This window comes from Talpa occidentalis, unplaced genomic scaffold, assembly GCF_014898055.3.
Source record: "Talpa occidentalis isolate TD23 unplaced genomic scaffold, MPIMG_talOcc4v2.1 talOcc4.6, whole genome shotgun sequence".
Taxonomy (NCBI): domain Eukaryota; kingdom Metazoa; phylum Chordata; class Mammalia; order Eulipotyphla; family Talpidae; genus Talpa; species Talpa occidentalis.
The window spans coordinates 41,229,626-41,243,898 of NW_023604972.1; the positions used below are offsets into that span (position 1 = coordinate 41,229,626).

At 35.9% G+C, this 14,273-nt stretch overlaps 1 protein-coding gene across 2 annotated transcripts in view; it reads left to right on the forward strand.

Moving 5' to 3' along the window:
- SLC4A4 (solute carrier family 4 member 4) overlaps positions 1-14,273 on the forward strand; it is a 347,176-nt gene that overhangs the window by 237,498 nt on the left and 95,405 nt on the right. For both annotated transcript variants that reach the window (XM_037530399.2, XM_054688304.1), the window contains exons 11-12: positions 464-577; positions 2,918-3,092. In XM_037530399.2, the coding sequence (XP_037386296.1) occupies positions 464-577; positions 2,918-3,092 (289 nt within the window). The remainder of the gene's footprint in view (positions 1-463; positions 578-2,917; positions 3,093-14,273) is intronic.

Sequence of the window (14,273 nt, forward strand, 5' to 3'; positions counted from 1 at the left end):
TCAAATCAAACAAATGTCTTAATGTGACAGTTTGCTGATGATATAAAATGAATGTTATAGGTTGTGATGGTCTCCAGTGATTATGAATTAGAGATCTCAGGTTATGACATTGAAGTACATCACAGAGAGTCTTTGGGATGTTTTGGGACTCCTTGTACTTCTGGAAATATCGCTTTAGTCCCCCTAGATTGTGCAGGTGAAGAAATTGGGAAAGATAGTTGAAAAGCCCATTTTCTGGTGTACCACATAATTAACATATAATTTACTTAACTTTTCTGTTCACCCATCATTTGTCTTAGCTTTAATTAGAACACTTTGAGTTATCTGTTAGAATGGCAGAAGGGAATAATGACTTTTCTCCCAAAGGGTTTTCACCCCATCTCCATTAGCTTGTGCATGACACAGGTAAAAAGCAGATGAATGAAATAGCTAATATTCTCTTGGGCTTTATTGTCTTGCTTAGAAAGAATATGTACTCAGGTGGAGAGAATGTTCAGATGAATGGAGACACGCCCCATGATGGAGGCCACGGAGGAGGAGGACATGGAGATTGTGAAGAATTGCAGCGCACTGGACGGTACCTTTTACCATTCATGCTGGGCTTTTCCTTAGATCTAAATGTCTCATCTTTCTGTTGATGTTTTTGTTCACTAATTTGTTCATTTGTTCAGCCAACAAATATTTACAGTGTATCTGTTAGTCACAGGCACTGGGAATGCAGCATTGAATTAACAAAAACCGTTGTCTTTATGCGTCATACTTTGTAGTGACGAGAGACAAGCAACAAGCAAACAAAGAAAAGTGGAAAAAAGTAAAGCAGACGGGGAGTTTTGGGATAGGAAATGTTGTCACAGTTTTGGATGGGTGGTCAAAGAATGTCTTCCTGAAATTTGTAACATCTGAGAAAGTCCCTAAGGAGAGGGAAGACAGACCATGTAGATGTGGGATGTGAAGAGGGAGATAGCAGAGGGCCTGGTGGGTGCTGGGTTGGCACAGAGGTCAGTGTGACTGCAGAGGAGTGAGTGAGGGGATGTTCTAGAGAAAATCAGAGAGATTGTATGTGTGTGCATGAGTGTGTGGTGTGTAAGATGCAGTAATGTATCTGTCTTCCCCACTTGGCTTTCATGATTCCATCTCTTCCCTGTCTATTTGCTCTAAAGTGGGTCCCATTCACAGTCTTGTTGGCCTACAGTAGGGAATTCAAGTTTCCCAGATTGCTTCAGCTAAATCTCTTTTCATGATAATTCTTCCTTCTCCACTGTTTAGGTCTCCATTTCATTTTGAGTTAGGTGAAAATTTAAGGAGGATGCTCATTTTATAAAGATAATGGCTTTGTAAAAATACTACAAGGTTTTTGTAAATACAAAAGTAGGGCTTATTTCTTTATTTAATATTCAAAAGGGCAGGTTTATTATAAAAGGGGAAGGGAATTCTAGGATGTTTGCACAGACACAAGGGCAAAAAGAGCTGCCCCTGAAAAGGCAGACCCCTGAAAGAGGGGCCTGTATAGTCACAGGTGGGCAGCCTTGGGAGGAGAGCTGTCTCTGCTGCTTTGCAAGGAAAGTTTGGTGAAGAGATGCTGCTTTGCAAGGAAAGGTTGGTGAAGAGAATCACCCCCATAGTCACAGGCAGGCAGGAGAGCTGCTGTCTAAAGTTTGTCATTTTTATATGCAATTGAATCTGAGTATATTACATTATTTTCTTCCCCCGATGACCTACTTGCTTTCTTTCCCAAATTAAGAGAACATTATTTCCCCCTGCTTCCTTCTTAAAGAACAGAGAACCTTAAAACCTTCTGTTCCCCCTTTTTTCCTGAATAGTCTTTTACAAACTATTTCTAATATGAATGTATTTTTCCTTTTCTATAGATATGAATGAGTTCTGGGATTTAACTTTTTTATTCAGCTAGACTATAATTTTATTCTGTTTTCCAGCTTTCCTAACTGCATTGAGTGTCTGTAGCATGCCTAATACAGTGCATGGCTCTAAATCAAGAAACTGAAGCAGTCAGCCAAGTTCCTTGGGAACCCCCAGACAGACTGACAATTCTGATACAGGGTGATAGCCTGTGGTGGAAATCTCAACTATCATTGGAGAGTCAAGACTTCAGAGGATGGCTGAGCTTTGAGGGAGGATATTCTAGACAGAAGAAACAGTGGCATGCAAAAAGTCAGCTGACCAGCTAACATTTGTAATGGGGCCCAGTTTGTAATGCTCTTTCACGCAGCTGCATGATTTCCTCCCTTGCTTCCTTCAGGTCCTTACCCCACCATCACATGTTCAGGAGCCTGCTTTGGCCACTATCTGATATGTCAGCCACTGTTCCTTTAGCGCTTTATAATTCTTGTTTCCATGTAATGTTTCCTTTTTTTTTTTTTTTTTGCATTGTGCATTTAACTTAATTGTTCTTTACACAGGAAGTAAACTCCATGAAGGCAGGTATTTTTTTCCTGTGTTCTTCACTGGGTGTCTCTAGCACCCAGAATAATGTAGGCATATCACAGCGCTCAGTAAACATTGGTGCAGTGAATGAATGACTAGATGAATGGATGAGTGCATGAAAGGGGCTGTAAAGGAAGGACTGGCAAGATAATAAAAGGACATTTTATGATTTGCTGATATGCTTGGATATTTTTTAGAAAGTGAGAAATTTTAATTCATCTACATAATTCACTCTGATCAAAAGTTAACTGTCTGGTTTTTAGGAAATGGGACACCTAATTTAGTGACCCGAAAAGAGAGAGAGAAGAAAATTTATTCCTTTTCAGTTTCTAGTCTCCTCTTTAGTGACTAAACCACATTTTGTCATTGATTCAAGTATTGAAACACAAATTCTTTGTGGTTTAATAAATTATCTCTTGGAGATTTTATGGTAATTTATTCTACATTGTCATGCATTTGTTTTCTCCCTACCCAGGTTCTGTGGTGGACTAATTAAGGACATAAAGAGGAAAGCACCATTTTTTGCCAGTGATTTTTATGATGCTTTAAATATTCAGGCTCTTTCAGCAATTCTCTTCATTTATCTGGCAACTGTAACTAATGCTATCACTTTTGGAGGACTGCTTGGGGATGCCACTGACAACATGCAGGTGGGTATGGTTTTAGGGAAGACACAAATAGTACAGCCCAGATTGCCTTCCTCACCCCTACAGCTCAGTTAGAAGCAGATGGCCTTTCAGTTACTCAGCGTGATTTTCTTTCTTTTGCTGGATGCTGCATTTTACTTTGCTTCTGGCCTGCTGCTGTATTTCCACATTTTAGTAATTACAAAAATAGCTCGATGAAATCTGGCTTGAGTCACAAGTGGGGAAAAGAAGGGAAGGAAATGAGGATATATAATTCTGTTTGGGCAAAGCATATCAGCTGCTTTAACTTTGTGCAGGGTACAAGGTTTAGATCTTCTACCTTGAATGTATGAACCATATACTGTTAAACTTGAGGATCACATTTTTTTTTTCTGGAATGCATGGTTAGCTTCATTTTATACCCAATCATACAAAACTATTAAACAATTGATTTACTCAAAGTTGTATTTGCATACTATCCATGGAATTCAGTTTTAAGGAACACAGGCTAGGAGTTGTTTTTATATACTTAGATCTGCCTCTCATTAAGCTGTAAAAACTATGGCTTGACTTAAAAGAATCACAATTTGTTGGTTACTTTGCACATGGCATTTGCCTTTTGCTTGAACATAAGCTTAAATTTTTGTCACAGGAAAGATTTTAGATTCCTTCAATGCAATCAGAAAACTATGTACAAACTACTTTTGGTTGATCCAGTCATTTAGACAAATAAGCATTGTGCTAGGTCCTGAATTCAGAGAAGCAAATGAAGATGATACTCTTGTGACAAGAACTAGATTCAAGCCCTTTTCAAACTCTACTATTTCTGTTTATGAGTTATTCTTAAGTACTGCCAGCATCATACACACACACACACACACACACACACACACACGTATTTTCAAAGAATTGCATTTTCCACTTCTTTGGGAATATTTACATTTTATATTTCCACCTACACACAAAAAAGGGAGACCGACATTTATATTTACCCAAGTAAAAAGAGAGAAATAAAAGAGGGCTTTTATCTTTTAGCCCTATCTATTTGCATGTTACTTGTTCACTTAGAGACTTGAAAAGACTATTTTCTTATTCTGTCTCTTGAATTTGGTGGTTAATGGGCTCAGCTGGGTGGTTCTCTCTTGGGTCATCTCACACATGTAGTGAGATGACAGTGGCAAACTCTCCTGCAGCCTTCTTTACTTGCATGACTGGCTGGAGGCTGGGGTATCTGGCAGTGAGGCCTGAGGGCTCTCCACATGGCTTTTCCATGTGCCTAATGTGGGCTTTCCTGTGACTGAGAACTGCATGACTCCTAAGGGCTCACCCTCCATTGGAGGGGGCAGAAACTAATCATATTTGCTTCTTCCTGCATGTATATGTGCTCAGATTTGCTTCATTTTCTAAGTTTTGAAGAAAGATGAGAAATTCAAAGTCTTGTGTGAAATCTGGTGATTTTTAATATTGGCACCTGATTCACACTTCAAAAATAGCATTGTGTTGGACATTCAAATGACAGCATAATGATAATTAAAGTAGATCATTCAAGAAACAAGTGAACAAGAAATCACTGGGGAAGCATCTTGAAGATCGTACAGGCATCCACACACATTAAGAAAATAAGAGAAAGCTGTGATGTTGAGAGGGTGGCAAGAGCAAAACCATCTTCTGTCTTTTAGACTATGTAGAGACTTCCTTGTATGAATAATTTTCAATACTTTTCTTTAATGGACATTTTTTTGATTGTGATGGAGACATTATGACACTTCTATGTATTTGTTATTTATTGCCTTTTTAAACTTAATTGAATTTCTTTTCAATCTCATCAGTCTTAACCTGACAACACTGCATCTGAGACAAAGGAGGAAGACCCTTTAGTTTATAGTTGATCCCTGTAGGTGAATTAATTTCCATATGAGCCAGTTCCTTAGAAAGCAAAAGATTCTGTTGTGTAACATTTTAGTTAACATGGGCTTTTTTTTCCCTACATGAGCAATGACATGGGAAAGGGCTGGCTAGTGAAATAAGCAATTTTCTGAGTTCAGAAGACTTAAAATAAACATAAATACCTTCAGTGCATCTGCATGTTAATAGTCCACTGAAATGATCATTTGCTGGATGTTACTCCTGGGAAATGACTTAATTCAGAGTATCTAACTATCTCCTTAAAACCTATGAGAATATATGCCAGGCACAGCTTGAAAGTTTTGTTAATAGATTTTGTAATCTCCATTGATAATTTCACTGTAACTCTGATCTCACGGGTTTAAGTTTCTCTGAATGAAAATACTGAAGTACATATTTTTTATCTCATTTCAAGAAATATATTAGAGGAATACTACAAACTGGTTCTTCTAAAAGTCACATTGTGTGGCATAAACAGTGGAAAAGAAAAAAAATAACTGAATAGTCTCAATTTCTTTTGAATGGATTGACACTATTAATAGATGGGTAGATAGATCTAAACTTTGATTTGTAGATCAAAATAATCTGTGTAAATAGAAATTGACAAATGCACACATAACCCTACTCATTATATGATAATTTTACATATCCTAGTTTTTTAATGTGAAGATTTTTTTTATCCTATAGTCAGATTTCCTTGCAATGGTAGATGACTTCAATTAGTTTATGTACTTTAAGGATGAAGATGTAAAGTGACTTAATTTGTTAGAGTATTGCAAGAAAAAATGGGTATGGGCCATTTTCATAGGTGTGAGGTGGTCTCTCATTGTGGCTTTGATTTGCATTTTCCCTGGTAAATGATGATGAGCATTTTTTTCATGTGCCTGTTGGCCATGTGTGTGTCTTGTTCGGAGAAGTGATATCTGGTTCTTCTGTCCAGGTGTGATTGGTTTATTTGTTTTCTTTGTATTGAGTTGATATCAGTCCTTTTTCAGATGTATGATGTACACATATATATTTTTTTCCATTCAGTAGTGTATGTTTTTGTTTTACTGATAACTTCTTTCTCCATGCAGGAGTTTTTTGACCTTTGTACACTATTGGTGGGAATGGAGATTAGCCCCACCCTAATGGAAAACAGTATGGGGGCTTCTCAAAATATTAAAAATAGATCTACCACATGATTCTGAAATCCCACTTCTAGGTATATCTATGCCAAAATACCAATTTGAAGGGGTGTATGCCCTTTTATATTCACTGTAGCACTATTTACAATAGCTAAGATATAGAAACAGAGTAATCGCTCAAGGATAGAGTGTGACTTAGGAAGATATGATATTAATATATATACACAATGGAATACTACTCATCTTTATTTTTTTTTTTTTAAATTTTTTTTTTTTATAGAGGCATGTTTTATTTATTTATTTGTTTGTTTGTTTGTTTTGTTTATACATGCACTGGGTACAGTCAGAAGCGCGGGAGGGTGAGAGAATTCACCAGAGCCAGAGCGGGGAGCAGAGCAGGCAGAAGGACCGAAGTACACTGCTGAGGGGAGCAGCGGGCGGCAGGAGAGGTCTGCGCGCCATGTGGGACCCTCCTCCGGTGGCCGGGGAGCAGCTGGGGATCGAACCGGCGCCGCAGAGGCCGCGGGCAGCTTCGCAACCCAGCGCTCAACCGCTGCGCCACCGGGGAGGCCCTGAATACTACTCATCTTTAAACAAAAGATGAACACTTGCCATTTGCAACAACATGGATGGAACTGAAAAGGATAATGATAGTGAAATAAGTCAGAAAGAAGATGACAAACATGGTTTCTCTTACATGTAGAATATAAACAAATAAAGAAAGGGTCAGAAAAAACTAAATTGATAACAAACCCTAGAAATCTGATTGTAGAACTGAGGCTGTAAGATGTGGAGGGGGCAGGGGAAGACAAAGTGGGGAAGTGGTACAGTGAATTATTATGGAGGGCTATGGGTGCCTTGGCGTTGGGTATGGTATGGTTATATTGCATGAGGCTGGTCCCATGCTTCTGAATCACATACAGTGTTGCAAACCAATGCCACCTAAAAAAAAAAAAAATGGGTATGTACTGTAACATCAGATGTTCCAGTATGCTAGCTATGGAAGTGTCTTGACTTGGTATATGGACATTGAAATATTTTGTGGATTTGGTGATAAGGCCCAGGTCATGTCACAAGTCTAAGGCAGAAGTTGATTCATTCCTTTGCAAATATTTATTGGAGGGTCTATTATATACCAGACACTATTTCAAGTGCTAGGAATACAAATAGGTTATGAAAATAGCTAAAAATTCCTATTCCAATGATATTTACTGTCCAGTAGATTGATAATGTAATCTTTTTCTCTGCTACAAGAGATAATAGCAGTGTGCAACAGACCTGTTTAAGAGGTAAAGGCCTCTGATTAGGTTTTATAAACACTAGAGAAAGAATAAGCAGAAAAATGTTGGTATACTCTGCGATAATCTTTAATTATGTCACTTGCCTTCATAAATGTGACAGTGGGTTATTCTCAAAAGCACATGCAGCTCAAATGAGTCAACCTGAGAACGGTGTCTTTGCTTTTAAAGGCAGACAACTCAGAGATGGTTCACATAGGGCCTTTATTGTCAGGCTACAAATAGACTTGGGTGCTGGGTAGAAACATGTTGTGAAAACACAGATGAGTCACTGCACTGCTGTTGTTTAAGCACACTCCTTTGCCAGCTTCTGTTCAGGAGGTCTTGCCTGCTCAAAGACAGGAATATACATTTAAGCATTCATTCCAGTACTCACACACACACACACACACATATACACATATGTACTTAATATTCACACATATAATGAGATATATATTAAACAATCATACACATAATGTATGCATAATCACACAACTGTATGCATTTATACCTAATAAGGTATAAAGCCTATCTTATTAAAGGTAGATCTTGGGAGATATATTGATCATTTCTGTGTAACTGTGTTCAAAATAAAGTAGTTGAAGCCATGCTGGCTCCAAGTACAATCAAGTTATAATGACAAGGTAAATAACTGTATGAATCCCCGCCAGTTGACATATACATGTTGTCCATCAGCCTGCTGTGAGAGGACTCTGAAGCTTACCGAGTGGATGTTCATGGACTCCACGTAAAGTGTGAACAGTGAAGTTTAACTTGGGATTCTGGGAGTGACCAAACTGCTTTGCCAAGAGTTGATCTTACATTCATCTAGGGTCCAGCCCCAGCTTATGAATGTTTCCTGTTCTTAGAGCTTGACAATAAAGTACTAGAACATAAGCTTTCTGAGGTTTAGAAATTGTGCAATATCCTTTTTATCCTTTCAGCAACTCCCACGGTAATAACACTGCTGTCCTGGCCATCCTGTGAAGTAAGCAAGAACTTGTTCAGTCTTACCATTCCAAAACCTGTCCTTTCCACAGCTAAACTCTGTTACCATACATGCCAACACACTGCATTGTATTTATATTCTTGGTTGCCAAGCAGGTATACAGAATAAGTGTTGATGAGTTCAAAGTTTAAATATATCTCACCAAAGTTTTTTGTTAAGAATTTCTCATTCAAAGTACTGGCCGAATGGAACCTTGATATGAAGCTAAGTCAATACATATCTGTGGATCACTTAGTGTATGGGCATGGTATTGATATTTGGAATACTTTCTTGATATCTTGTGGGAAGTCTTTGTGCTGTTTTAAAATTGTTCTTTGCTTTTTGGAACATCAAAGTGTTTTAATTTATAGTGACATTGTTGATTGTGAATGACTGACTGAACATAGTCTAGAGGAAAGAAAGTCATTTAAATTTTTTTCCAGGAGTAAATATAATCCTATTTTCACAAATCTTTTTTAACAAATGAATACAGTAAGATTTTTAGAATTCTGTGAATTTTGTGATATTTATGGAGCCTAACAGAGCACATTTTGAGGGAACTTGTCTCATAATAAGGAACATTTATAACTGGCATCTCTAAATTTGAGGCTTTATTTTAACATGCCACCGTGCTGAGAATATTTAATCAATCTGCTTAAGTTGGAAAATATATTTTTTATTCACATATGATATTCCTCGATTAGATAATTCTTTACAAAGCTTACCATATGCAATCTGTAACAGTAAAATTAAAGTAAATTGATAATTGCTTTTCTGTAGTGAGGACTATGATTTCAATTTACCTGATTGTTGTAACTTTTTTATTTATAATTGTTTTATTAAGGTAACATTAGTTTACAATACTGTATATGATTCAGAAATATAGAATCACATATCTTTAGATATGTTACCATACCACACCATTTTGGCAACAAAATGTATTTCTCCTTAAAGTGAAATATAATAAGATGACGTGGTAATCTGCACCAGAAACATATTTCAGTTTTAAAAAGTTAGGGAGAGTCAGTTGGAGTGATACAATTGAGTTGTCATGGATGGGAAAAATAATGTCTGTCTAATGACAAAGGAATAGGGTCTGCATTGTTTACTTGCCTCCCAGGTATACTGGCCATCACTTCTCCTAGGAAGGAACTTTGAATAATTTGCTTTATTTTAGGCACAAGTTTGAATTGAATCTGTTTAATTGAAGTTAAGTCACTTCTGTCCAATTTCACTTAACAAGAACATTGAAAGACTATTATCAACTCTAATGTTTTGGTGATCAGGAAACAAGAGTGATTTGGCAGGTTGGGGATACCAAATGATGCTCAATTTGAAAATTATTTTGTGTGTTGCTTGAATTTGTTTTGAAATAACTTAATTTTTAATAGGATGCAACTGCACATTTTAGAAAATTCAAGCAATACAGAAAAATGATATCGAGGGTAATTTTGCTTTTAAAACCATCCAGAAAAAAACATTATTAATATTTTTCATGACTGTTCTGTCAATCTTATAATGCATATGTACACAGATTTGTATATAAGATTGTATATCAATGAGGTCATATGTATAGTGTTTCTTAGTATGATAAGTATTTCATGGAACACTTTCTCGTAAAAGAACGTAATTATTAATGACTACATTTATTTAAACATGATACCTATGCTATAATTTACTTAATAAGTCCCTTATTAGTAGACTTTCAGTTTTTCTCAGTATTCTCATTTATAAACAAGCCATGTTATATAACTGTTTCTATTCTTTGTAATTACCTCCTTGGAATAGATTCCTAGCAGAATTATTGCCAGATATATTTATTTTATCCTTTGATGTTTATTTCAAATTATACTTCACAAAGGTTTTTTACCATTATTTACTTCTACCAGTTATGGATAAGAGCCCACTTGCCCACATTCTTGCAAAAACAGCATTTTGACCCATGTTTTCAGTTTTTGTCATTCTATGAGTTGAAATACCTTCCATTCTGTTCAGTTCAAATTCATTTGATTTTTAATGAGTGTGAAGACCAGTTCACATTTTTATTGGTTATCTATACCTTCTTATATTTGTGTCCTTTTCATTTTTTTCTCTTTGACTTTTAAGAACTCTATGTAAAAAGGATATTTTCCCTTTGCTTGTCAGGAATATCACAAATGTATTTTTCCTATTCTTGCCATGTCTTTTAAACTTGTTATTTCAATTTTTATGTAGTCGAAATCTTCAATCTTATGGTTTCTTGTTTTTGTGATATAGAGAGGTTTCCCTTTGTTGAAAATATTTACCCACATATCTTAGTTCTTTTATATTTTCATTTAAATTTTTTATCCATCTGGATTTGATTTTACTGGCATTTGATGTTTATACTGGAATATACAGGCATTTGATGTTTGGGTGCTTCAGATAATCTGCATACAGAGTCACGGCTCTTCAAACAAAAAATATTGTAAAGCCTCCTTCTTTAAACCATCCATTTTAATACGCTTGGAGTTAAAGTTCTTTGGTAAAGGTTTGGCTTATACATTTCTCCAAGCAGGGAGATAATTTGTCTTTCAAGTCTTCCCTCATTTTTCAGTTCCTGCTGGATATTGTAAACAGAAATCCTGTTTATGACGATAAAGCACTTTTAGGCAGAGAAGATGGCAGTAAGGATTTGGCAGCTGTGATCTGTCAGGACAGAAATCACTGATTTATAGGATGTAGCTGCAAGGTGAAATAAAAAAAAGTGAGGTTTTATATCCAGTCTTTTGCCCACATGTATATGAATGGTCTTTATAACTGATTATTTATAATCCTAGAAGGTGATTCTTATTTTGAATGAGAAGAGACAGTTGCTTGAAAGGGTGCCTCTCAAATTTGGATCATATGAGAATGCCCTGGGGAACTTTGAAAAAGCTGATTCTCCATACCTAATCTTCAGAGGTCCTAATTTTGTTGTTCAAAATAGGGGTAAAGAATCAGATTTTTTTCTAAGATTAAAAAAAGTTTCCCAGGTAATACTTATGTGACACAAATTTAATTTAGTTCTTGGATTGTTTTTTCATTTATTTTTGATTATGTGGCTTGGCTAATGCTGAGGATCTGACATCAGATCTCCTGCAGGTACTTCAGACCTGACTGCTTACTTCCGATGGATGGCTTTATTTAAATGACATTAAGCTGCATCCGTTTTTTTCTTATTGGCTAAATTTCAATTAAAAAACTCATCTAGAAAAATCTAATTTTATATTCCATGATCTACAGTTTATATAGATTACTAGTAACACTGGCTAAAATTTCTTTTTATGTTTAGAAACACTTTAAAGTTTTATTTATATATTTTATTTTATTATTATAATTTTTTATTTAGATAACACTGGTTTACAACATTGTATTTGATTTGCAGGTATAGTATCATCCCCTTGAGGTGTTGTTACCACATCACACCCACCACCAAGATACCATAGTCTGTTGTGCTCCCTTCCCACTTTATTCTGCCCCTCCCTTTCCCTCTCTGGTAGCCGCAGTTCCCTAGTCAGATTTCTGGTTTGTTCTTACTTAGACTTTACTTTACCTGACCCATTGTTTGATTTCTCTGTATCCACATATGAATGACACCATCTGGTATTTGTATTTTTCCTTTTGACTTATTTCACTTTGTATAATCCCCTCTTGCTCTATGCATGTTGTCACAAATGGCAAGCTTATTTTTTTTAATAGCTGAGTAGTATTCCACTGTGCCTATATACCACATCTTCCTGATTAATCTGTCTTTGGGCACTTAGGTTATTTACAAAGCTTGAATATTGTTAACAGTGCTACAAAGAACATAGGAGTGCATATATCCCTTCAAATTAATATTTTTGTATCTTCAGTAGATACCTAGGAGGAAATTGCTGGGTCATATAGTAGATCCACTTTTAATATTTTGAGAACTCTCCATACTGCCTTCCACAGGGGCTGGGCCATTCTGTGTTCCCACTAACAGTGTAATTGGGTTTCTTTTTTTGCCATATCCTTGCCAGCAGGTGTTTTCTGATCTTTTTGATAAGGGCCATCCTCACAGGTGTCAGGTGGTATCTCATTGTGGATTTGATTTGCTTTTCACTGACCATAGTAATGATGAACATTTTTTTCATGTGTCTGTCAGCCATCTGTATGCTTGCTTTGGAGAACTGCCACTTTATCTCTTCTGCCTACTTTTTGATCAGGTTATTTGTTTGTGGTTTTTTGTTGAGTTGTAGATAGTGGATTGCCAGCCCCTTGTTGGAGGTATGGTGTGTAAATATTTTTCCAATTCAGTAGGGTGTCTTTTTGTTTTAGTGATGGCTTCTTTCACTGTGCAGAAGATTTTTTTGTTTGATGTTTATGTTCTATTATTTTCCTTGCTGTTAGAGAAGAATCCACAAAGACATCTCAGAAGCCTATGTTGTGGAATGTTTTGTGTATGTTTTCTTCTATGTATGTTGTGGTTTCAGGTCTGATATCCAAGTATTTTAACAATTTTGAGTTTATTTTTGTGTATCGTAGGAGATAGGGGTCTAGTTTTATTCTTTTTCATGTGGTGGTCCAGTTTTCTCAGTGTCATTTATTAAGGAAGCTTTCTTTTCTCCAGTATATGTTCTTGGCTCCTTTGATGTAGATTGTCATTGCAAGTATGTATTTATTTCTGGGCTTTCAATTCTATTCCACTGGTGTGTGTGTCTGTTTTTGTTCCAGTACCATAAGCTTGATAAGTACAGCTTTGTAAATCATTTGATCTGGGATTGTGATAGTGCAATTCTTCCTCTTTTTTGTCAGGATTGATTTGGCCATTTGGGGTCTTTTGTGATTCCATATTAATTTCACTAATATTTGTACTATTTATTTCAGGAAGGTTATTGGAAACTTGATAGGGATTGCATTGAATCTGTGTATTGCTTTGGATAAGATGATTATCTGGACCATGTTAATTCTTTCAGTCTATGAGCTGGGAACATCTTTTCAGTTCTTTTTGTCTTCTATTTCTTTTAATAATTTACTATAGTTTTCTTTGTGTAGGTACTTCAGCTATGTTAATTCAATTCCTGGGTATATATATATATATATTTTTTTTTTGTGTGTGTGTGTGTGTGGGACCCTCACCGGTGGCTGGGGATCGAACTGGCGTTGCAGAGGCTGCGGGCAGCCTCACAACCCAGCGCTCAACCGCTGCACCACCAGGGGAGGCTATAATTCTTTTTGATATAGTTGTAAATGGGGTTGTTTTCTTGATTTCTTTATTTTCTAAAAACTCTTTGTTTACATATAGGAAGAAAACTGATTTTTGTATATTTGTAGTCTGCCACTTTGATTTACTGTTTCAATTATTTTTTTTGTGTAGTCTTAGGGTTCTTTATGTATCAATATATTATCATGATGTCTCCAAATAAAGATAGCTTTATTTCTTCTTTGCCAATTTTGATTCGTTTTATATCTTTTTCTTGCCTAATTGTTCTAGCTAGGATTTCCAAAGCTATGTTGAATAGCAGTGATAAAAGTGGACTTCTGTGTCTTATGCCAGATCTTAGTGGAAAAGCTTTCAGTTTTTCACCATTGACAATGATGTTAGCTGTGAGTTTGTCATATATAGCCTTTATTATGTTGAGGTATGTTCCATTCATCCCAGTTATTCAAGGGTTTTTTTCATAAATGGATGTTGAATATTATCAAATGCTTTCTTAATATCTATTGATATGATCATATGATTTTTAGCTTTTTTTTTTTTTTTTTTTAGTGATGTGGTGCATTACATTGATTGGTTTTTTGAATGTTGAACCATCTGGTGTCCCTGGAATAAATCCCACTTGATCATGTTGTATAAACCATCACAGGCATTGTTGGATTCAGTTTGCTAAGGTGTTTTTTGTTTTGATTTTATTTATTTTTTTCTTTTTTTTGGAGAACT